Source organism: Felis catus, chromosome B1 (genome assembly GCF_018350175.1).
Source record: "Felis catus isolate Fca126 chromosome B1, F.catus_Fca126_mat1.0, whole genome shotgun sequence".
NCBI lineage: Eukaryota > Metazoa > Chordata > Mammalia > Carnivora > Felidae > Felis > Felis catus.
Genome location: NC_058371.1, coordinates 115005426 through 115029678, shown reverse-complemented (window position 1 = coordinate 115029678; position 24253 = coordinate 115005426). Strand labels below are relative to the sequence as shown.

General features: G+C 40.1%; 1 protein-coding gene across 1 annotated transcript in view; it reads right to left on the bottom strand.

Annotated features, from left to right (window-relative positions):
* Nucleotides 1–257, bottom strand: part of PAPSS1 (3'-phosphoadenosine 5'-phosphosulfate synthase 1) — a 103923-nt gene extending 103666 nt beyond the window's left edge. The window contains exon 1 of the mRNA XM_003985102.6: nt 16–257. Coding sequence (XP_003985151.1) covers nt 16–75 — 60 coding nt within the window. The 5' untranslated portion in view covers nt 76–257. The remainder of the gene's footprint in view (nt 1–15) is intronic.
* Between the last annotated feature and the right edge of the window lie 23996 nt (nt 258–24253).

Here is a 24253-nt window from a genome sequence, read left to right as displayed (position 1 = left end):
TCTGCCCCGACTCACCCAGTTCTGTGCATTATTGCTCAGCTTGACTTTCTTGCACAGGCTCCCAGGTACCTCCATAGCTGCAGAGCGCGCGCGGGTGCCGGGATCTTAAACGCCAGGAGAGTAGCCGGAGGAGAGGCCGACGGGGGCGGGGCGGGACGGGACGAAAAGGCGGGGCCTCCTTGCGCCTGAGTCGGCGCGCGCTTACGTACGCACGGGCTCGTGCTCGTACCTCCTACTGCGTGGCGCGTTGGTTGCGCCTCCGAAATGGATCTGGAGCAGAGGTATGTGGGGAGGGGCGAAGCGGCGGGCCAGAACCTTAGGCAGGAGCTGGGGGTGGGGCTTTGGCGCTTGCAACGGTGCGAGCGCGCACGACGCTCCTCCCTCTTGATTCTGAGGAAGGGGCGGGGCCTGGGAAGGTAGTCGTGGAAGTTTCCTGGCCTCTCCCGGGCTTGACGCCTTGTGCTGCGCAGGCGCTGAGGTTGGAGCCAAGTCCCAGGCGCGGGCCACCCACGGAAGGGCAAGGGAGGTTCTTGGCTCCCTGCGGCTGATGCTGGCTGGAAAGAGACATTGATGGAGTCTCCTGCCCCTCTGACTTTTCCTCCATAAACGCGGCCACCAGTCTTCTGTCTGCCCATTCTGTATCCTTGTCACCCTGGCCACATTTAAAAAGGGATTTTCCAGCCTCGCAAAGGGAAGAAATGATTTACTGAACAGCTTATTTTCCACACGTTCCGCTTGGTGGCTTTAAAATTCTGCTCAACGCGTAACTTCAAGAAACAGTCAATGCCCCTTCCTTGGTCATCAATAATTAATATCTCGACTGGGATTAGCGGTCATCTGCAAGGTGCTTCCTTCCCCACTTGGAGACCTCGCTTCATATCAGGAGATTTCTGTCCAGTAATTCTCAACCGCTAGGCCAAAAGTGCCTCTATATTATTAGTTTTTCCGAAAAGTCTTAGAGGACTGAATTCCAGGCTTAGGGAGGGCTGCTGGTTACCAAAGGGTAGACTGCCCACCTGTGCAGGACATTCTCAAATTCACCTAATTATTGTAGGACCAGTGCATAGGAAAATGGGGGCGGGGGGGAGGACTTCCTCCACGAGTTACTCCCCCCCCCTCCATTCTAAGGGCTTTTCCAAAGCTTGCCGCAGGCACAGAAATAGTACTCTGCACCTGCCCCCTCCCACACGCCACCCACCACATCATCTTCAATCACTAAGACCGGAGGGTACTGCTTCTCAATAACTAGCAAATCAGTCTATTTCCCCCACTGTTACTGTCGTTTGTTAGGCCTTCCCCTATCCAAGATGAATCACAACTAATCCCCTTAACTGAGCACCCTCCACCTGTGCAGCTGCTGCTCACACGCATGTTACTCCATTTTTGAATTGCTGTCAGAGTGGTACTTATAAAATTTTAAATCCAACCTTGTTTACTTGACCATATAAAATGTCAATTCATTGGTTCCCTGTAGCTTTTTCTAAGGGGTGTTTAATTTGAAGTCTGTATATAGAATTGAATTTCGATATAATTCTCAAAGAGCGGGGCAGGGACAGAGACAGAAAACTTTAAAGCAGCCTCTGGGCTCACAGCGCATGCGGTACTCCAAATCCCTAAACCATGAGCTCATGACCTGAGACTGAGCCACTGCGGTGCCCCAGCCATTTCTTCAAGGAGTCCCAGGAAATGGCATTTAAAGGGAAATAGTATAAAGATATCACAGTCTGGGCTTTTAGTTGTACTCATTGCTTCTCAGTCCATATTTGTGAGCTTTTCCCAATGAAAGACATTTTTAGGGTTAAAATACATCATGACTTTATATTAATACTCTCAGTTCAAATTCATGATTCCAGACATCAGTCATGCAAATGAGCCTGCAACATCTTGTCAAACCAGAAACAAGGAAATCATCAAAAAACACTAGGATTGAACAAACAACAACAACAAAAAAACCCACTAGAATTATGTCAAAAGGACTCAGAAGCCAACTTTAAGAAGTTTTCTCCTGTCAAAGATGGTACAATTAGATTAGAGCACTAAAGGGATAATAACTATAAGGTATTGAAATAAACCAAATATGTTTAAATGTCCGTGTTCATAATGATTATAATTAAAGACAACTCATTGCTACCCTTGGAGGATGCTAGTGAGCCAACTCATTATTTTGAAACTGATAAATAAAAGGAAAGAATTTACCCTGCCTTCCCTGCACTAACTGTAAGTAAGGTAATGAAAAAAGTTGATGAGAGGAAGTTCTCTTTGTAGAAATACAGCTAATAGATGAGGGAAAGATGGAATTATAATACCACCATTTTGTACCTTCTAATGAAATAATGTATAAAGACAATGCTGCTCATGGCTGCTAACATCATGACAATAAAGGACATCAGAACTTTTTTGCCTCCTGATGACACTTTGCCTCCTGTGGTATTAATGCCCCTTACATTCAACCCTGATTCTAATCAAGCCTTCAGATCTGATTACCAGTTTACAGTTAATGCAGAGGAAAGATATAAAATCACCATAAATGCAAGCAGCCAAATCCAAACTGTGGAAATCTCTACATAAGGACCTGATTCTTCAATATTTAAATTAAAAGGAGAAGGGAAAAAAAATGAAGAACTGAAGATTAAAAGAAAACTTAAGAGAGGTATTAAGCAATTGAACCATATGAAACTTATTTCACGACTGACTCACATAGAGAAGAATTTTTAATGTACACAGCAATAGAGGAAATTTGAAGAGTACCTGGATTCTTGATAGTAAAGAGTTACAGTTTTTGGTGATAATAACATTGTTATATTTTTAAAGGAGTAATTTTAGAGTTACATATTGAAGGATTTATCAGTGAAATGGCAATGCCACAAGTATTCAGAATTAAAATGAGGCTCTTGGAAATTAAAAACAAGATAACAGAAATGGAAGAAAAGGTGAAGATAGCTTCCAGAATGCAGAGCAAAATCCCCAAAAAATAGAAATAGAATTTTTAAAAGAATAGTCCAGGAAATCCAACGTCCACATATTAGAAATTCCAGAAAGAGAAAAATCATAGGAGGAAATAACTAAGTAAATCATTAAACAAAATTTTCTAGAAGTGAAGGACTGGAGTCTTTCCCTGAATGTCCAGCTCAAAAGATAGAAATTGAATGTACAACGCATAGTACTGTTGCCTGGAAATCCTACAAACTTCGAAGGAGAAGGACAGTTCAAAAACAAAGAATCAGGAGTGAAAATGAATTGAAGGTACTAAGAAAAACACTGAGAGCTGGAAGATAAAGAGAACAATACCTTCAGAGTTCCAAAAGAAAGGCACTTCCCACCTAGAATTTGGAATTATCATACACCTTTCTCAAGGAAATATTGGAGGATGTGCTCCACCTAATGGAAAGAGGACATTCAGAAAATAGATGTTTCCACACAGGAAACAGTCAAAAGGAATTCCCAGATTCATGGTGAAGGAAGATCTGAGAATGACTGCCATGTACCAGGTCTAGAGGATAATTAGTCAGAAGGCTCTCCAAGAAGTCAGAAGGCCCTTGGAGAGCCTAGTGTAGGAAGATAAAATTAATATAGCATCTGCTGGGAATGACCATACTGAAAATGATTCAGACAACTGACAAGGAGTTTGTGGTTGTATTAGTAATAACTGCTTAGAAAAGTAAGTCATCAAAAAGGACAAATTTATCACAGCCTTTCTGTACAAACTGTATTTCAGAGTAATCAAATAGCTGATGAGGAAAGGTTCATACTGATAGAGTTCTAGTTAATAAATGCAGAAGGAATGTTGGCATTTAAAAATCACCATTTTAAGCACCTGATGAGGCAATTAACATAGGCAATAATCATTAGTGTCTGCTAAAAGTATTAGGTGGAAGACAGTGTGATGGTTTATTTTGTGTGTCAACCCGAATGGGTTCACAGGGTGCCCAGATATTTGGTTAAACATTATTCTGGGTGACTCTGTGAGGGTACTGCTGGATGAGATTAACATTTGAATCAGTAGACTAAGTAGATTGCTGTCCATAATGTGGGTGGGCCTCATCTAATCAGTTGAAGGCCTGATTAGACTAAAAAGATGACTCTTCTGCAAGTACGAGGGAACTCCTGCTTTACTTCCTTGATTAAGACATTGGTCTTTTCCTGCCTTCAGATTCGAACTGAAACATTGGCTCTTGGGTCTCAAGCCTGCCATCCTTCAGACTGGAACTTATGCCATCAGCTCTTCTGATTCTCAGGCTTTGGGATTTGGAGTGGAACTATACCATCAGCTCTCCTGTATCTCCAGCTTGCTAACTGCAGATCTTGAGACTTCTCATCCTCCATGACCACGTGAGTCAATTCCTTATAGTAAATCTCTATCTATCTATACTATTGGTTCTGTTTGTCTGGAAAACCCTGACTAATACAGGCAGGAAAGGGAATTTTATAATGGAGGGATCAGGCTGGTACCATCTGCACCCACTTATCAATTTTAGCATCTTCTAAAACTGGGACACCAGACATCATGTACCTTAAAATGTGATATAACAGGAAATACTCAGCACTAATTATCTTAGTTTGTGTTCTTTAAGAAGCAGGACATGGAAAGAAGGATTTGAGTACACATTATTTATTTGGGAGGTGAGTCCAAGAAACACCATTGGTAGAGTGGGAACATGATACATGAAGGAAGTCAATAAAGCAGCCATTGTGAGTAACTCAGTTTAATCCCACTGAGTAACTCTAAGAAACAGTGTTGAGCACATGCTTCAAAATATATTACCCGAGAGGAGAGAGCTGGGGAGTCATTATTCAAAGATGCCGCCGAGGGAGAAGAGTGTTCATCCCTTGGAATTTTGGATTGCAATGCCCATAGGTAGAGAGGGCACTGGTCCCAAAGAAAGCCTTCATGCAAAGAAATGGAGGTATATTCACATGTGGAAGTCAAGATGATATTTTCTACAATAACAAGGGCTGAGGGAATACACATGCAGCACCAGAAGTATTTGCTATAACCATTTAATGAAGTATTCCTTAAAAAAAAAAAAAGCATGGGTGCATTTCTCTACTTTTTCTTTTTCACATAAGAAGATACTTATTTTTAAGAAGAGAAAAAAATAAAGAACTCTACAAAGAAAGCCACACACACACACACACACACACACACACACACACACACACACGAAGAAAGAGAAAAAAAGAAACTATCTCCAGAGTACTACTATCATGGTGGAAAGGAAGAATGGTAATAGTTTTACTACTTGGCTAAGCTTTAAATCACACATACTTGGTCATAATAGTATAAACTATGAATAAAACCTTAACAAAATTGCAGTATCACCACATGGAGTGGTTAAGGGGGTGAAAGAAGTGTGTGTGTGTGTGTGTGTGTCTGTGTGTCTGTGTGTCTGTGTGTGCGTGTGCGCGCATGTGTGCCAGAAGAAAGAGGGATAGATAAATCTGCATTTTCTATGGTGTGAAACCAATAGATACTGCTTAAAACATAAAGACCAAGAATAACAATACACCTATTATTTCAAGATATGGAGATACGTACCAAGAGATTTACCTGAAAGATTTAAGAGTGGTTGCCTCTAGGGCAGGAAAATTGGGGGAAGAGAGGAAGATGACCAGGGGTTTGCTCTTTGTCTTAAAATTCCTTATAGCATTATTTGGCTCTAAACTATTTGGATATATAATTTTGACATAGACATACAAAAAAATTTTTAAGACTGAATTAGAGGTCAAATGAAGTGAGGATGTGGGAACAGCCCTTAAGATGTTTGGCCTAGGGGCACCTGGGTGGCTCAGTCAGTTAAGCCTCTGACTCTTGACTTCAGCTCAGGTCAAGATCTCATGGTTGGTAAGTTTGAGCCCTGCATCAGGCTCTGCACTGACAGCATGGAGCCTGCTTAGGATTCTCTCTCCATCCCACCCCCCTCTGTCTCTGCCTCTTCTCTGTCTCTTTCTCTCTCTCAAAATAAATAAATTAAAAAAAAATGTTTGGCTTAAAAAGAAGAGAAATGAGACATAGCTGAAAGACAATACAGAATCAAGGTAGGATATTTAAAAAAAAAAAAAAAAAAAAAGGCTAACCCAGAGCAAATTGTATGCTGATGAGAATGACCCAACACAAAACAAAGGTGACTGATAGATGGAAGCCCTTGGGGGTTGGAATCCAGGGCACAAGTGAAGATGGGCCTTTGACAGGGAGTAGGTAATTCCTGCAAAATACAGTAAAAGGAGAAGATAGGCACAGATGCCAACCCATTGTATAGGAGGTGGAAGATGAGGGACTTTCCACTGAGGGACTTTATTCTCTCAGGTAAATATGAGGCAAAGCCATTAGCAAGAGAGGACCCATACTCTGAGGACTACTGCTCTAAATAATGAATGTGCATTCCTAGATATCTGAGATACTGTCCCTCGTAACCTTGAATATTCCAAAAGTCACTCAAAACTGAGAAGAGCAAGGCAAATATTTTAATCTAAACCAAAGAGCTATAAAATTTGGGAAACCCAGAGCAAAGTGTATTTTAACCCTTTCAGGTACTCCCAGTAAAAGGGTAATAGTTACATAAGCTTGGTAATACCATCACTTACCTCACTAGTATTGGAGCATCAGTCTCAGAAGGTCATCTGGGATAAACAGAATTTAAAAGTTGCTGCACAAGTGGGGCACCTGGGTGGCTCAGTTGGTTAAACATCCAACTCTTGATTTTGGCTCAGGTCATGATCTCACGGTTTCTAGTTCAAGCCCCATGTCAGGCTCTGTGCTGACAGCTCAGAGCCTGGGGCCTGCTTCAGATTCTACGTCTCCCTCTCTCTCTCTGTCCCTCCCTGCCTTGTGCTCACTCTCTCTCTCAAAACGTAGGTAAATAAATATTTAAAAAATGTTTTTTAAGTTGCTGCACAAGCCAAAGGCAATGTGCAGTAGGATCTTATTCACCCTCCACGCTTCCTATTGTTAGTTAAATCCCCACCAGTTTCTCAGCAATTTGGAAGCAGGCCAGGATATTTTATTTCTGTCTGGAAGGAATCACTGCAGATTCTGGAAAATTCTCTTCCTCCTACTTACTACAAGTCTCTGGGGCTTGCCAAGAGATCAGTTTGTAGACAAGTTACCTCTCTAGTCGAGGCAGTTCCATTTCTTCACATTTTGGGTTATGTGGGGAAGATACATGAAGGTATGTAAGGCATATCTTCTCCACCAGGGGGATTTGATTGAATAAAGAACAAGATAAGAGGGGCGCCTGGGTGGCTCAGTTGATTAAGGATCTGACTTTGGCTCAGGTCATGATCTTGTGGTTCATGAGTTTGAGCCCTGCATAGGGCTCTGTGCTGACATCTCAGAGCCTGAAACGTGCTTCGGATTCTGTGTCTCCTTGTCTCTCTGCCCCTCCCCTACTTGCACTCTGTCTCTCTCTCTCTCTCAAATATAAACATTAAAAAAAAATTTAAAAAGAACAAGGTAAGAGAAATAGGGCTGAAAAAATCCCTGAAACTTCACTGATCAATTTCATCTAAAGCATTTCCTTGTGGTTATTGTCATTTGTTTCCTTAGGAAAAAAGCCCCCAAATAATAAAGTTCATAAGACCAGCTATTAAAAATTGTTGTATTTTAGAATTATGGTTTGTTCATAATTCAGAGGAGATCTTTTTCACAGGGAGTGGAAATAAGTTGCTAAACTTCTAGGCTTTCTAATTAGACAGGTAAATCATGTAACTTCTGGGGTGGAGACAGGGGTGGGGAGTCAACTGGATAAATTCATCTTAAGGAATTCTTCCGGTTCTAAAATTATTCTGGGTTCTTGGGGCACCTGGGCGGCTCAGTTGGTTAAGCATCTGACTCTTGATTACAGCTCAGGTCATGATCTGACATTCATGAAATTGAGCCCCTGGTCAGGCTCCTTGCTGAGCATGGAGCCTACTTAGGATTCTCTCCCTCTGCCCTTCCCCACCTTGTGCACACTTGCTCTCTCTGTCTCACTGAAAAAAATAAAAATAAAATTATTCTATGTTCTTAATTTAGGTGTCATTTGAACCTGAGAACAATTTAATAAAAATCACAAGTTATCTTCAAGCACTTCACTATATGTGAAACTTTGTGTTAATAATTTCTGTGAAAGTAGCTGAGTAATAAGTAATGGGAAGCAGCACCAAACGCAGCATATATTCTTTTCCCTAGATTCTTACAGCATAATCATGATGAAACTCATCCATGTTGTTGCGTGTATCAATAGTTTATTCCATTGTATTGATGAGGAGTATTCCATTGTACGGTGTTATGATTTCATTAAATTAACATTTGTTAAGCAGAGCACAGGGTGCTGGATGGTGAGTTGTGGCTCAACAACAGAATACAAAAGACAATGAAGTAAAGAAGTTTATTACTCATAGGTCCTTGAGGAAATACATGGCTCACTTGGAAGGGCCATGCTAGGCAGGGTGCAGGCAGAGAAAGAGGCAAGACTGGGTGGGGCAAGTGCCTCTATTAGGATCCCCAGGTGGAATGCTCTGGGGTTCCCAGGCTAACCCCAAACTGATCCATTCAAATCAAAGAGAGCAGGGTTTGGGTAAGCTCTGTTGGAGTGGGGTGGGGGGGTCATCTAAGTGACACATAGGGGAAAGTCCTGAGAGGTTGGGGAGACTATTGATCACAAGGGCAGTTAGGGAAGTCATATCAGGAACTTACTTTTGCTTGTGACTCTGCAGGCTATTGTCTAGGGTATATGCTTGCATGAAGGACTAGTGTCAGTTTAAGGTCCCTGCAGGTCCCTTGGGAAAACAAAATAGTGCCAAGGCAGAATATCATGGAGTAGCTTAGCTGAACTCACAACATGTATATACCATGATTTGTTTATTCATCTGTTGAAGGTAATTTCAGTTTGAGGCTATTGCAAATAAAATTGCCATGAACATTCATAGACAAGTCTTTGTGTGGACATTTGCTTTCTTTCCCCCTGGGTAAATTCCTAGGAGTATCAGTATCAGGAGGATGGCTGGCATATGTTTAATTTTTTTTTTGAAAAACAGCCAAAACCAGTTCTAAAGTGGTTGTACAATTTTATATTCCTGCCAGCAGTGCATGAGAATTTTAGTGGCTCCACATTCTTGCCAACAGGATGGTCTTTTTAAATTTAGTCATTGTAGGGGTGCCTGGGTGGCTCAGTCGGTGAAGCGTCTGACTTCGGCTCAGGTCATGATCTCATGGTTCGTGAGTTTGAGCCCTGCATCAGGCTCTGTGCTGACAGCTCAGAGCCTGGAGCCTGCTTCAGATTCTGTGTCTCCCTCTCTCTGTGCCCCTCCCCCACTCATGCTCTGTCTCTCTATGTCTCAGAAATAAATAAAAATTAAAAAAATAAAAGGAACTGCACATAATCACTGTACTAGTTGGTAAAGTCATTCCCCATCAGGGGACAGGTTAACAATTCTGATGCTGCTGTACATGTGCAAGGGAGTTAAACAAGTGGATGGCACAAAGTAGGAGCCAAGTTTCTCACCGTTGGAGTGAGATTCAGATAAACAAGAGGTGGGGGTTGGATGGGAGGAGGTAATGGATTTGGTAATGGATTCGAATGAAGACGTTGTAATAACTCAGGTTTAGTTTAATACAGATGTAGATGATTACATATAGAAATATTTATAGATATGGGCATATACATAAGTGATGTACATATGTTACTTTGCTCTGGAAGCTGAGAGGGCTCAGAAGAAACAATATCCCAGTAGCAGTGAGTATACCTAATGCCCAGATCTTGGTTTCTAATACCATTTCCAGTAAAAGGAACCAGAGTTTCTTGGAGAAATGGCTGATTCTAGGACAAGCAAAGAAACATGTAAGATGAGCCTGGAACATCTCAGAGTGTCAGAGTGTTTTTTGTTTGTTTTTGTTTTTTGAAGTCTATTTATTTATTTTGATAGGAGGGGGGAGAGAGCGAGCAAGCAGGGGAGGGGCAGAGAGAGAGGGAGGGAGAGAGAGAATCCCACGTAGGCTCCGCACTGTCAGGGCAGAGCCTGACACCGGGGTTTAACTGACTGAGTCACCCAGGAGCCCCCAGAGTGTTTTTGAAAGTACAAAAACAAAAACAAAAAAACAGCAGAATACCATATTCATGCAGGTCTGTCAAAGGAGCACAGGAGCCAAATGAAAGATCTCCCAACAGCCAAAGCTGGAAAAATTTGAGGAACAAAATAAATAAAGTAATATAGGATTATCAAAGGATAAAATAAACATCTCTGAGTCCAAACTGACAAATAAATGATTGAATATATGAATGAGTGGGGAAAGGAGACAAATCTCCCATGCAGAAGAATTCCAAATAATTTATGTAGATACTCAAATATCAAGGAGAGGGAGCATAAATTTCTACTCCTTAAATATGGGCTGTACCCCCCTTCTTCTACATTATGGAAATAGAAAGCAAATGGGTAACTTCACAGTGAAGAAAACTGACAAATACTACCTCAGCCAGGTAAGCAAGATCAACATCAGCAGTGATAAATCATGTTGACGGGGTGCAGTCTTGGTATGAAGTGATGCAAATGACACTTTACCCCTGTGATCTTCCTCTGGAAACCCAAAATCCCAGTCGAATCATGAGGAAAAACATCAGGCAAATTCCATTAGACAGACAACCTACAACATACCTCACCAGTACTTCTCAAAATTGCCCAAGTCATCAAAAACAAGGCAAGTCTGAGAAACTGTAACAGCCACAAGGAACCTAAGAAGACATGAAACAACTAAACGTAATGTGGTGTCCTGGAGAGGGGCCCAGAACAGAAAAAGAAATCAGGGAAAAACCTAAAAACTAAGGAAATCCAAATAAACCAGTTAATAATAATGCATCAGTATTGATTCATTAAGTGTAACAATGTCTCATACAAAGATAAATGCTAACAATGGGGAAAGCTGAGTGTGGGGATATATGGGAACTCTGTACCACCTGTTTCATTTACCTGTAAATATAAAGCTATTTTTTAAAAATAAAGACTATTGTGCTTGCTTCAGCAGCACATATACTAAAAAATAGACTATTTATCAAAAAAAAAAAAAAAAAGAATCTTGACACCCCAAAGCAAACATGTTTCTCTCTTTTGATAAATCCCCAAATGCTGGGCATCCACTGAGCTTGTCTGGACAACAGCAGGCAAGTTCTGTTTATTCCTGGCATCTCAACTTACTTCTGCCTCATGAGAATTGCAGCCATGCCCACTGAGTAACTTGCTGTTTGGATCTCCTGTCAGTATCCTACATCATCTCACTAATGTTCTAGACGTGCATTTCTGTGGACATAAACTGAGTTTTCTGGGTGCTGTTCCCCACTCCTCTCCTAATACCATAGGGAGGGGTTGCATTTTGACTGCAACATAGCCTTAGACTAGTGGCCAGCAAACCTTTCTCCTCATTTTCCACTGTTCCCTAGAAGAACCCTGCTTTAGAAATTAGTGAAATCTGCACAATTCCAGCTTCCCTGGTGTCCATGTGCTCTTTCCTTCCACCTGCACCTTCCTCCTATAATTAATTTTCTCATTTTCCTTTCTGGTAGTCAATGGGGAAAAATAACATGTCCAGACTAGAATTTTCATCATCTATTTCTGAGATTCTTTAAAGAAAAATCCTCACCTGTAGCCAGCTTCTTCTGCAGCTATTGATCAAAGAGTTTCCTACAACATTTGAAAACACTGAGCAGGTCCTTTGCCAGCTGACTCTGTCCTACCTGTCGTTGGCCCCACTGGTGGGAGCTCCTGCTGTGTTTGCATGCTTGCAAAAGGCCGTGTCATACTGGCGCTTCTCCCCTGACTGTGCAATTGAACACACTGTTTTCTTATTCTGAATAAGAGAATATAGGTCTCACTCCCTGACATCATGTACTAATTAGGCTCTTTCAGGTAGTAGGAAATGGAGACATGGGTGACTACCTTAGTTAACAGGGTTTTATCCTAAAGATGGGGGAAGAAAGGGAAAGAAGAGGAGCTTTCAGCAGCCACACAAATAGGATAAGAAAAAAATATAGCACCCTAGTGCTCTGGAGCATGGAAACTTATTTATTCTCTACTCCTGCTTCTACTACTTCTACCTCTACCAACTAACTGGTTTTCTCACAAACTATCCAAGTGACAGGGATCTAATTGGATCTCCTTATCACAATCCAATTTAGGCTACTCCTACTGGTAAAAGCTCCCATGCCAGGATATCTTTTAAGTTGCTGGCCAGCCTGCAGACAGGTGCCTCTAGGTCAGGTGTCTATCTGGAGTCTAATCACCTGCAACCAGGAGGTGGGGTTCTGTAGTCTAAGATACAACAATTAATTCATTAGAAAGCAGCTAGATGGGGGTTGTAGGTCTGGAAGAAACTCAGAATCATGTACTCTTCTCTTACATAATAGACCTATTTTCCCAAAGTTCCTTCTGTTGGAAACATTAATTCTTTGTAACCATCAACATGTGTTTTGTGGAAAAGGGTCCTATGATAAATCTGGTTCAACAAATATTTATAAGTGATTACTAAATGCCAGGCACAGTTCAATGCACTTAAATGTGTGGGAAATGTGGGTTAAACTAAGTTTTTATACGGCAAAATCCGAACTGGTTTTAGCATGCCATATAAGCTCAAGAGAAGGGCTATTGTTTGCACTGTCTTTCAAATTTTTTAAACCAGGTTCTCTTTTCTGAAAAGCATTTCTTAAGCCTCAGATTACATGAAAGATACACCCTGAGAAATACTCAATTTTACAATTGAATTTCCAGAAAATGATTTTGTCAAGGGACACATGTGCTGTAGTATCTAGTCTCCACAAAGTACCTCCTCTCCCCTGAGGAACACCTCTCCTGGTATTCACCTCCTTGTGTGCTCTTCTCCCACCCTGAATCTAGGCTGACGCTATGACTCACTTTAGCTAATAGAATGTAGCAGAAGTGACTGTGTCAATTCCAGGCTTGAGCCTGACAATTTAAGAAATCTGGCTGCCTTGTCCAAAGTCCTGCAGTATGAAGAGGCCACATGGAGAAAGAGAGGCTCTGATACTACATGGAAAAGACCAAAGAATCTGACCAACAGGGAGAACCAAAGCCCCAAATATCCGACCGCAATGGAAATATATGAGGCAAACCTCATCATTTAATCCATCCTAGCTAAAATGGCAGACATGTGAGTGAAGAAATCAACCTGGACATTCTAGTCCTAGTAGTGAAAGCCATAGCCAAATCCCAATCCACAGAATTGTGAGGCATAATAAATGGTGGTTGTTTTAAGCCACTGTTTGAAGTAGTTTGTTAGATAGGTAAACAAAAATATATAAATAATTTGAGGGCCTCTAGGGTGGTTCAGTCGGTTTTGCATCCAACTTTGGATCAGGTCACAATCTCACGGTTCATGACTTCGAGCCTCACATCAGGCTCTATGCTGACAGCTCAGAGCTGGAGCCTACTTTGGATTCTGTGTCTCCCTCTCTCTCTCTGCCCCTCCCCCATTTGTGCACATGTGTGCTCTCTCTCTTTCTCAAAAGTAAATTTTTAAATGTATATATAAATCATTTGAAAAATTATTGCATAAAGTTAACATATTGTGACTAAATTATATTTATAAATACAGGTATCTTTCAGAAGTGACCCTTTTTAAAGAAAATACAGGTATTTATTTATAAATACTTAAAGAATTTTACTGTTTACTATAATCACTTGCCTTCTTTTAATTTTGGAAATAACCATTTTCTCAGTAAAAATTAAAAATCAAATAAAAGAAGTTTTGAAATATTTAATCACAGAAATGCCAATTTAACTGTGCATATACTTCTTGCAGTAAACAAAATTAGAATACTTTCATACAATAAGGAACTAAGAAAAAATTGAATTGAACTTGAGGCATCCATTTGTTTATAATTGGCAAATTTAATTTAAAAGCACATCTGCTCCATTTAGCCTGCAAATATCGATAGCAATTAGGGAATTATGAATTCCTAATATTAAAACAAGATCCTAATGTCAGTCAGGGAATATTATCCTTTATTTACAAGCTTGGGGACACTAATTATTTACAAAAGATAAAATGTTCAACACAATTCTCTTTCTCTCCTCCTCCTTTTCTCTTTCCTTCTTCTCTGCCACCCCCCTCATCCCCAATTCTTTTCTCCCTGGATGTCCAGAATACTGAGTTGGCCACACTGGTTTGAGTGTTTGTGAGGTAAGATTCCAAGAAACCCATGCCTTCATTTCAAACAAGCCAATCAGAAGCCCAGACCTTGTGTTATTATGTTGTAATAGCAGGAAATCACCCCCACCTTAGTATCCGTCCCTTTCTAGGTTGAGCAGGCTAGCAACATAAGATGCATAGGATCCTAAAATCAGAGCTCTTCACTTCTTACATAGCAGTTGTATTCTCGGTTGACTTTACTGGACACAACTTCCAGATAGTCACGTGAAAATTATTCCATACAGATATTTTAGTAAATGAAATTCGTAAAAGCAGAGTTGTAGAATAAGAATCTAAATATTTAGGAGTAAGTTTTTGTTTTGGAATTATGAGAACACATTTCAAGATGATATGAAAAGACACACTATGTCAGTATGTCCAATGACAGTATGTCCAATAAAACACAGAGTTAATGTTGTTAAAGGAAAAACTGGAATAAAAGAAGGCACTGTGGAGTATCAGGGACAACTCTCTTCCCACTAATGTGTCCTAGTGCTTGCTATGTTTGTGTCCTCCCAAAATTCACATGTTGAATCCTAATCTCCAAAGGTGATGGTGTTAGGAGGTGGGGCCCTTAGGGATTGAGGTTATGATGGGGGAGCCCTCATGAATGGGATTAGTGTCTTATAAAAAAGACCCCACAGAGATCGCTAGCCCCTTCCACCATGTGAGTGCACAACAAACAGGCACTAGCTATGAACCAGGCAAATGGCCCTCACTGAAAGGCAGCTATGCTGTAGCCTTGACCTTAAGACCTACAGCCTCCAGAACTGTGAGAGATAAATGTCTGTTGTTTATACCCCCAGTCTGTGATATTTTGTAATAACAACCCAAAGAGACTAAGACAGTGCTTATTTCTATTGTTTCTCTAGGGCCCCTATTTATGTCTCAGTTTGTAATTTATGCAGAAACGCAACTGGAGAACCAGAGTCCATAAATATTCAGGCATAGTACCTTTAATGAAACATTTCCTCCAAAAATATAAACTGGTGACAGTGGTCTCTTTCCTTCAATATAACAGTTGCTCTTAAGATTAGTATAGCAGGATCTGATTTCTGATTGGAAGACAAATGACAGTTGAAACCAGGCATTGCAAGCTAAAAGATGAAACAAAGTAGAGCAGAGTACTATTGTTACTTGATAGAACTCACAAATTCTTACAGAAGACCCAGAGATAAAAGTGTAATACTCCTCTGTCAAATATGTATATACGCTCCAGCATTTACCTTGGAATAATCAGATGTAGGGAAGGACTAAAAGGCCAAACCTAAAGAGAATGAAGCCACACATGTTAAAAAGAAACAAAATAAATGCAGTTAACATTATGCTGACATCCAAACACTGGGTTGCAAGAAAGAGAAAAATAATTCTCTATTACATTCAAGAGTTAATCTGGACAAAGCAAAGATACAACAAAATATGTGCAAGTATGTTTTATCTCTCATCAAATCCTACAAAGGTCATTTTCTCTAAAGAGAGGAACCCAAGATGAATAAAATCTTTGATATATTTACTCTATTTTCCCTTACTCTGTGTGTGTGTGTGTGTGTGTGTGTGTGTGTGTGTGTGTGTCTGGGGAGGGGGGGAATGGGGTGGGTATACACAGTTTGTATAAAAACAAGGCCAAGTTTTTTTCATTTGGATATTGAGTAGGAGGTACTACAAATGTTTGTTAAAGCAGAATTTTCAGGGAAAAATCTATGCTTACCAATTAACTTTTTTTTTTTTTAATTTTAATGTTTATTTTTGAGAGAGAGACAGAACACAAATGGGGGAGGGCAGAGAGAGAGTCACAGAATCTGAAGCAGGCTCCAGGCCCTAAGCTGTCAGTACAGAGCCCGAAGCGGGACTTGAACTGACAAACTGCGAGATCCTGACCTGAGCCAAAGTTGGATGCTTAACTGACTGAGACACCCAGGCGCCCCACCAATTAACTTTTCTTAAATGTTTATTTATTTACTTTGAGAGAGAGAACGTGACAGAGAGGGAGAGAAAGCATGAGTGGGGAAGGGGCAGAGAGAGAGAGAGAATCTTAAGCAGAGCTTGACTGGGGGCTCGATCCCATGAACCATGGGATCACGACCTGAGTCATGAGTCAAATAGATGCTCAACCGACTGAGCCACCCAGGTGCCCCAGCAATTAACTATTTTATTTAACTAACAAAATTAGTCAAGTCTTTTGTTTGAAAGCTACTGAAATCATTTAAATGGATTTAAGCTGAAAATGACTATTGGCACAGCTGGTTCTAGGTGTTCAAGGGATACTTGGACCGTTCCTATCTATTCCTTGGCTCTACTTTCCTCTGTGTCATCTTTACACTCAGGAAAGTTTTTATCAAGAAACATCAGTTTGGTCAGCAGCAACTCCAAGGCTTATGTCCTAGCCTAGCAACCACAGAAGAGAAGAACCAAAGAAAAGTCCTGGGAAGTGACCTGGGACTGAGTCTCATTAGTCTGTCCCAGACACTGTGCCTACCTATTCCAAACTGATCACAGGGCTGGGGAGGAGGGACGGTATATGGTATGTTCTGTGGCCTAACTGAACCATAAGTCTTCTGGAACTTGGGCAGGAGTAGCAGAGTAGGGATGTTATCCCCACAAAACCACAGAGAAAGACAGGGGGAAGGAATGACTCACTGAGGAAAGCTGTGGATTCTTGTACGAATATAAGGTGGGATAAATGAACATTTGGCAACCAATCTTCATATTCACCTACCTATTTTTTTTCTTTCTTACAAAAGAGCACACGGTAAGTGGGGTGAGGGGGCCAGCTATTTGCACTTAATAGTTCAATTCTAGACGAGGGAGAGTCTTATCCAGTGAAAATAAAAACAGATTCAAGAAAAGGTTAAGGACTATGGAAATAACTAGGTCTCAGAGAAATGTGCCACCTGAGCAGCTAGTCAAAGAATCATACTACTGAGGTTTGAAGTTGATTCCCTTTGTGTGCCTTTTCCGGTATACCACCACCTCTCAAGAACCCTTTCTCTGGGCATTTTCCTGCCTTTTGATCCACTTGCACAAGGCGGAAGTCAGAATACTCTCCCACACTCAACTCACAGCTGGGTTGCAGGCATGGAGTCTAGGCTTCTCCAATCACACACACCCCAGTGAGACGTCAAACCAGAAACGAGCTACATGACTAGACAAGGACTGCAAGAAATCCTTTTTTGTTTGTTTGTTTTTGCCAAGGTGACAGCTTAAATGTTAACTTTCATTGAAAGAGAACTTTAACTGCCTTCATTTTGACCTCTGTACTTTTTAAGTGATTAAGTTCTTTCCAGCTTAACTTTTAACTCAGTCAAAGGACCTGTTGGGCAAAGTGTCTCTGATGGGAACCCAAACCACCCCTCGAGCAATAACTGACCCCAAGGCAATGATCTACCTGACCTTTACTGCCACCTGCATATACCCACCAAACTTTTCCTTACATAAATTTAGAAGTATTTGAAGATAGTCTTTGAGACATTATTAATCCCCTGTCTTCCCCACATTGGCCCCACCGAAGTAAATTCCTTTCTTGTTTCACTATTACTCATCTCTCTGCCTTTGGATTTTGTCAGCAGCAAGGAGCCTAACCTGGTCTGTTTCGGATCCCTGGAGCCAGGCACTCTTGCACCCGTGGGCCCCGGTTACATCATGATCAGAAGATAGAAGTTCTGGCATCTCAGGTGGAGAGTGAGTGGCCTGCACTACAGCATCTGGTTTCGTCAGAGCTGTTACTGGCACAATCTCACAACATGGCTCAGGCGTTGTTCTGAAGTACATAGCCTCCCAATCTAGCTCTCTAGTCCTCTAACGATTCTCTGAGCTATCTACTTTCCTTTGAGAAATGTTTGTTTTCTTTTTAGTTTTTTTAAGTTTATTTATTTATTTTGAGACAGACAGACAGACACACACACACACACACACACACACACACATACACACACACACACACACACACACGCGCCCGCCCGCGCAACTAGTGGAGGAGGGGCAGAGGGAGAGGTAGAGAGAATTCTTAGCAGGCTCTGGGCTAACACAGTGCAGAGCCTGATGTGGGGCTCAAACTCATGAACTGTGACATCATGACCTGAGCGGAAATCTAGAGTCAGATGCTTAACCGACTGAGCCACCCAAGCACCCCTCTCTTTTCTTTCCAAACTAGCAAGAGTGTTTGTATTTTGTCAAACTAAGACCCGATTAATACAGTGACTCTATTAGTTGGCCAGTATTGCCATAATAAACTGCCATACCTCCACAGATTGGGTGGCTTAAACAACACAAGTTTATCTTTCTCATAGTTCTGGAAGCTAGAGTCTGAGACCAAGGTGTTGGCAGGGGCAGATTCTTCTGAGGCCTCTGTCTCCTCAGCCTACAGATATGCACTATGGGGAGAAGCCCTTTACGTGTCATCTCTGCAATTACGCGTGCCGCCGGCGGGACGCCCTCACTGGCCACCTGAGGACGCACTCCGGTAGGTCCACTGGACACATGTGTGTGCGCACGCGCGCGCTGGAGCGCCCCCTGCAGGCCGGCCCGGGGGGGGGGGGGGAACACCCCCACAATAGTGGCATAGATCGCTGTCTCTGTGCATTCACACAGTCTTGCCTCTGTAACCATCTGTGTCCAAACTTCCTCTTAAAAGGACACCAGTCATACTGGATTAGGGCTACCGTAATGACCTCAATTAAATTAATTACCTCTTTAAAGACCTTATCTGTAAATATAATCACATGCTGAGGTACTGGGGGTTAGGACTCCAAGATACGAATCGGGGATGGGACACAGTTCAACTCATAATAGTGACCAAAATTGGGTTGGTGATCAGAAAGAGGATCGAGTAGAGGAGACAAAGTTAATCACTACTACTAAAGAAGTCAATAAACATACTTTACAAATAAGACTAGAGTACTGTAATATTTGTATATATACTGAAGTTTGACAAGAGTATAGCATAGATGTAAAAGGGAAAACCGAGCATTTGTTGGATGAATTTATTGGTGCTAACACCAGCTCCAGATAATAAAAATAATAAAACTAAACTTTCCAGCTAATGTTATATAGTGACTTCAGTCTAAATTCTGTACTTATTTTATTTTTTTAAAGTTTATTTGTTTTTGAAAGAGAGAAAGTGCAAGCAGGGGAGGGGCAGAGAGAGGAGAGAGAGAATCCCAAGCAGCCTCTGGCTCTGCACTGTCAGGACAGATCCCAGTGCGGAGCTCAAACCCATGAACCATGAGATCGTGACCTGAGCCGAAATCAAGCGTTGGTGGTTTAACCGACTGAGCCACCCAGGCACCCCTGTACTTATTTTAGAAAGAGCAGGGGCACCTGATGGCTGTCAGTTAAGTTCCCTACTTCAGCTAGGGTCATCGTCTCATGGTTGGTGAGTGCGAGCCTCATGTTAGGCTCTCTGCTGTCAGTGCAGAGCCTACTTTGAATCCTGTATCCCTCTCTCTCTGTCCCTCCCCCTCTTGTGTTCTCCCTCTCTCTCAAAAATAAATAAACATTAAAAAAAATTTTTTAAAAGAAATAAAGAGGAATAACACATGGATTAAGAACATGGACATTGGAGCCAGCCCTTTAGGTTTAGACAAATCACAGTTTGTACCTCAATTTTTCATCTTTAAATGGGAGATACTAACAGAGTAATTATAGAAGTCAAAGGTGTATTACATGAAAAGCACTTAGAATCTCTGGCACTCACTAAACACTCAAGTGGTAGCTTTTATTATCTAAAAAAATCCCTCAACAGTTGTAAACACAAAATACATTTTATTTTTTTAAGTTCACATACAATACATTTCAATTACCAGTTGTTCTGTTCTCCTACCTCTTCAAAGATTTTACCCTCAACCTTTTCCTCACATTTTTATTCTCCCTAAAGGATCCTGTGTATTTGCCTTTTTCTTGTTCCATTGTCTATCCTCATTCATTTGCTGTCCTCGCATGTATATACACACACATCTTTAGTAACCTCCTTCTTTCTTAATTAAAAAAAACTCTCATTTACCTGAGGAAACTCTCTCTTGATCTCTGGCTCCAATTTCAAGAGTCACAAGATCTTAACTACGTTTTAAAATAATCTGTTTAGAGTACGTTAATTTTATGGGGCCAATTCTAAAGGTGAACACTAGATGGCAACATTCCTAAATTGTGCTGTTTTCCTAAGGCTTGGTTTCTGAAGTCTCAAAATGGGAGTGTCTAATTCTTGAATTTCTTAAACATTTTGGTTTTGTTTTAAAAATTGAATAATCCTCTGGATATCTCCATAAAGGAACTCTATAGGGACTCATTCTTGAAAATTAGTTATTCCTGTTTATACCTTGTATGGCCACTAACTTTTACCTTAAAAAAAAAAATGTATGAATCTTGCTGGATTTTTTTCCTTAAAATAATGCAATATAAGTTGTGTCTATTTATTAATTATGTCATATTCTGTTTGTGGCATTTTAGGTAAATTTAGTCCTTTTACATAAGTAATAACTTTTTATTTCATTTCACAGGGATCCAGAAATGATATTTTACATGATAGACATAACAGATTTTTTACATAACACATTTTTCCCTTTTTCTATGTTTGTCTTATGGAACTTTGAGTTCAGGGACTGGAAAATAATAGCTGTGACTTTCCTGATAGTGAGGATGAGAGAGCAGAGGTGCATTTTTTTTTTGAAAAAGGAATTATTATATAAATCTTCCGTCTAATTTTACTTAGGAAAGTAAAACATTAACTGGGATTTCATCTCTTGTAAAAAATAAAATTTATTAAATAAAATTACATTTTATTGCTGTTAAGGCAAGAAGCTTTTAATATAAAGTTCATTTAGGACTCCAAGAAAAAAATGGACAGATTGTGAACAATACAAAAGAAGAAATGAAAAAAGCCAATTACCACATGAAGAAAATTGAAAATCGCAAGCATTGAAAAAAAAGCAAAAATAAAATTTTCTTTAGCCAAAAACAATGTTTGGTTCACCCCCACCCAGCCTCCTTATACTGAGTATAAGAGAGAGTATAGTGACAGCTTGAGTGCAAATCCCAGCTCAGAAATCCACCTGCTATGTGACCTTGATCAAATTTTTTGACCTGCCTTTGCTGCAGTTTCCTGATCTGTGAAATAGGATTAATCAGGAAAATGAGGGCTAAATGAGTCAATACAAGTAAAGTTCTTAAAAGAGTACTTCACTGAAATGGTAATACTTTGGGAATATGGGGTTAAATACAATATATTACTAAAAAAATTTTCAGAGTGTCTGGCACATACGTGTTTATCTCATGTATGTAGCAGTTATGTTAGCACCATATAAATGCTACCTAGTATAACTTTTGTAACTTAACCATAGACTGGAGGATTGGGTATAGAATATATACTGAAATAAATAATTAAATTATTTAACTTACAATGGAATTAAACAATGAAATAAAAGATAAGCAGGCAAAACAAGACTAACAGGAACAGTATGATCTGAAAAAGAAGTAAAGTGTTTTCTAGAAAGATAATTGTTAAATTGTTATTGAAAAACTCAATAAACAGATTAAACAGGTTTCAAGATACATAGAAATTTTAAATTCAGATACATCAGTAATCATCATAAACATAAATGAACTAAACTCACCAGTTAAATAATGGATTGTTCACTTGCATTAAAAGATCCAGCCCCCCACAAAAAAATCAAGCCACATATCGTTTAGAAGAAAGGAGCATAAAACATAAGGATATATAAAAGTTGATAGTAAAAGTAAATGAAAAGATCTACTTGACAGGTACTAACTAAAAGAAAGCTTCATGACATGTTAGCATTAAAATAGGTTTTATAACCAAAGAGAAACCAAAAAAAAACCAAAACATTATTAAGGAAGACTGAGTCCATCAAGAGGGTATAAGAATTTTAGGGGTGCCTGGGTGGCTCATTTGGTTAAGCATCTGACTTTGGCTCAGGTCATGATCTCGTGGTTTGTGAGTTCAAGCCCCAGGTTGGGGTCTGTGCTGACAGCTTGGAGCCTGGAGCCTGCTTCAGATTCTGTATCTCCCCCTCTCTCTGCCTCTCCCCTGCTTGTGCGCTCTGTCTCTCTCTCTCTCAAAAATACATAAACATTAAAAAAAAAAGAAGAGGATATAAGAATTTTAATTTTGTATGCATCTGATAAAAGAGGTTTAAAAACATAAAGCAACAATTAATAGAGTAACAGGAAGAGATTAACAAATCTACCGTATAATCAAAGATTTCAATATCCGTCCACTTATTTTATCCAATAAATATGTTTGAGTGCCTATATGCTAGGAATTCCTACTCATTAGTGATACAGCTATGAATAAAACAAAATCCTCAAACTTTTGTAGCTTATGTTATAATGAAAGGAGAGAGCAAAATATACAAAAAACCTTGTAAAAATATACCCAAGATTTCATGAATTCTGAGATTATAGAATGGATGATTTGCTTCCATCTACCACTCAACCCCACAGCTAGAACAAAGGGAGGAAGGAAGATAAAGTTCTTATCTTCCGAGGTTGGGAAATGGTATGGGCATAGGTAGAGTGGGGAGCCAAGCAGAAAAAGAGCACAAAACCCAGAGGGGAGGTGGAGTTCGAATTCTACTTGCTCAGTAATCTCCCAACTCAGTATTCCCAAAATGGGCCAAAAAAACTGGCATGCTGGAGCCAGGAGTCCAGCTTCCTGGAATCATTGATGTTTTCCTAAAGGCCAGTCAGCTACAGACCCTGAGTCACTCCCATCAGTGTATAAACTGGAGTGGGTAATTAACCACCAGATGGTGCCAAACTGCAAGGGGGACGGGATGGAAGTGGTCAGTGAGGCGACAGTCCCAGTGTTGTGCAGGCTCGCCTAGTCATTTTATTAATCTTACACTGAAAGACAGGAAAAATAAATCAGAGACAAAAGATTGGAAAAGAAGGCAAAGGACTTCATTATTTCACAAATGATATGACAGTCTATAAAAATCTAAAAGACAACTTATTAGAAATAGTTAGAGCTTACCGTGAAATCAATATGCAAAACTCAGTTGCATTTCTATAAAATCTAATAAGTACTCAGCAAACATTTCTATAACCACAAGCACATAAAAATGTAATTTAAAAATATATTCCATTTAAATAGCTCAATAATGAGATATTCAAAATTAAATCTAATAAAAGATGTATAAGGCCTGTACAGAAAAAAAAAACCTATAAAATATTATAAAAAGACATTCAGAAGACCTAATAAAGGGAGAAATATGCTATGTTTGTGGAAAGGAAAGTTAATTTTTTTAAGAAAATTCTCCCCAAATTGCCCTGCAGAGTTCATATAATTCCAACCAAATATCAACAGAGGTTTTTGTGAAACATGACAGCTAATACTGATATTTATATGACAAAGGGAAATATCCAAGACACTCCTTAAATATTTTTAAGGTTTATTTATTTATTTTTTTTATTTTGAGAGAGAAAGGGAGAGAGAAAGCACATGCACAAGCAGGGGAGGGGCAGAAAAAGAGAAAGAGAATCACAAGCAGGCTTCACACTTTGTGAGAGCCTGAGGTGGGCTCAATCTCACAACTGTGTGATCATGACCCGAGCTGAAATCAAGAGTCAGAGACTCAACCAACTGAGTCACCAGGCACCCCTCCAAGACCTCCTTAATAAAAGGTGGGAACTTGGCCAATAAGACACTGAAGCCATGATAATTGATAATGTTGCTTTGACAAAGGGAAGACCAAATGACCAATTGAACAAGAGAGCCCAGAACGATCTAAGACCATATGGAAAGTTGATATATGACAAACATGGCCCTGCTGATCAGTGATTAAAGTTCATACTTAGATTAAATAAATAGATGTGTTTCTACTGATAATAAATAAATAGAGATGAAGGAAAAGTTTTTCCTTATAGTAGAATCTCATGCAGAAGGAATGATGGGGGTAGAAAATCATTTGGCAAGCATTGTAATAATAATTGACTTGGCCAAAATTGTCAATGGATGCCAAAACTATTGGGTTGAAATTTGATGAAAAACAAGATAGTTACAGTCTCAAAGATCTCTCCACAGGGGTGCCTGAGTGGCTCAGTTGGTTAAGCATCTTCGTCTTGATT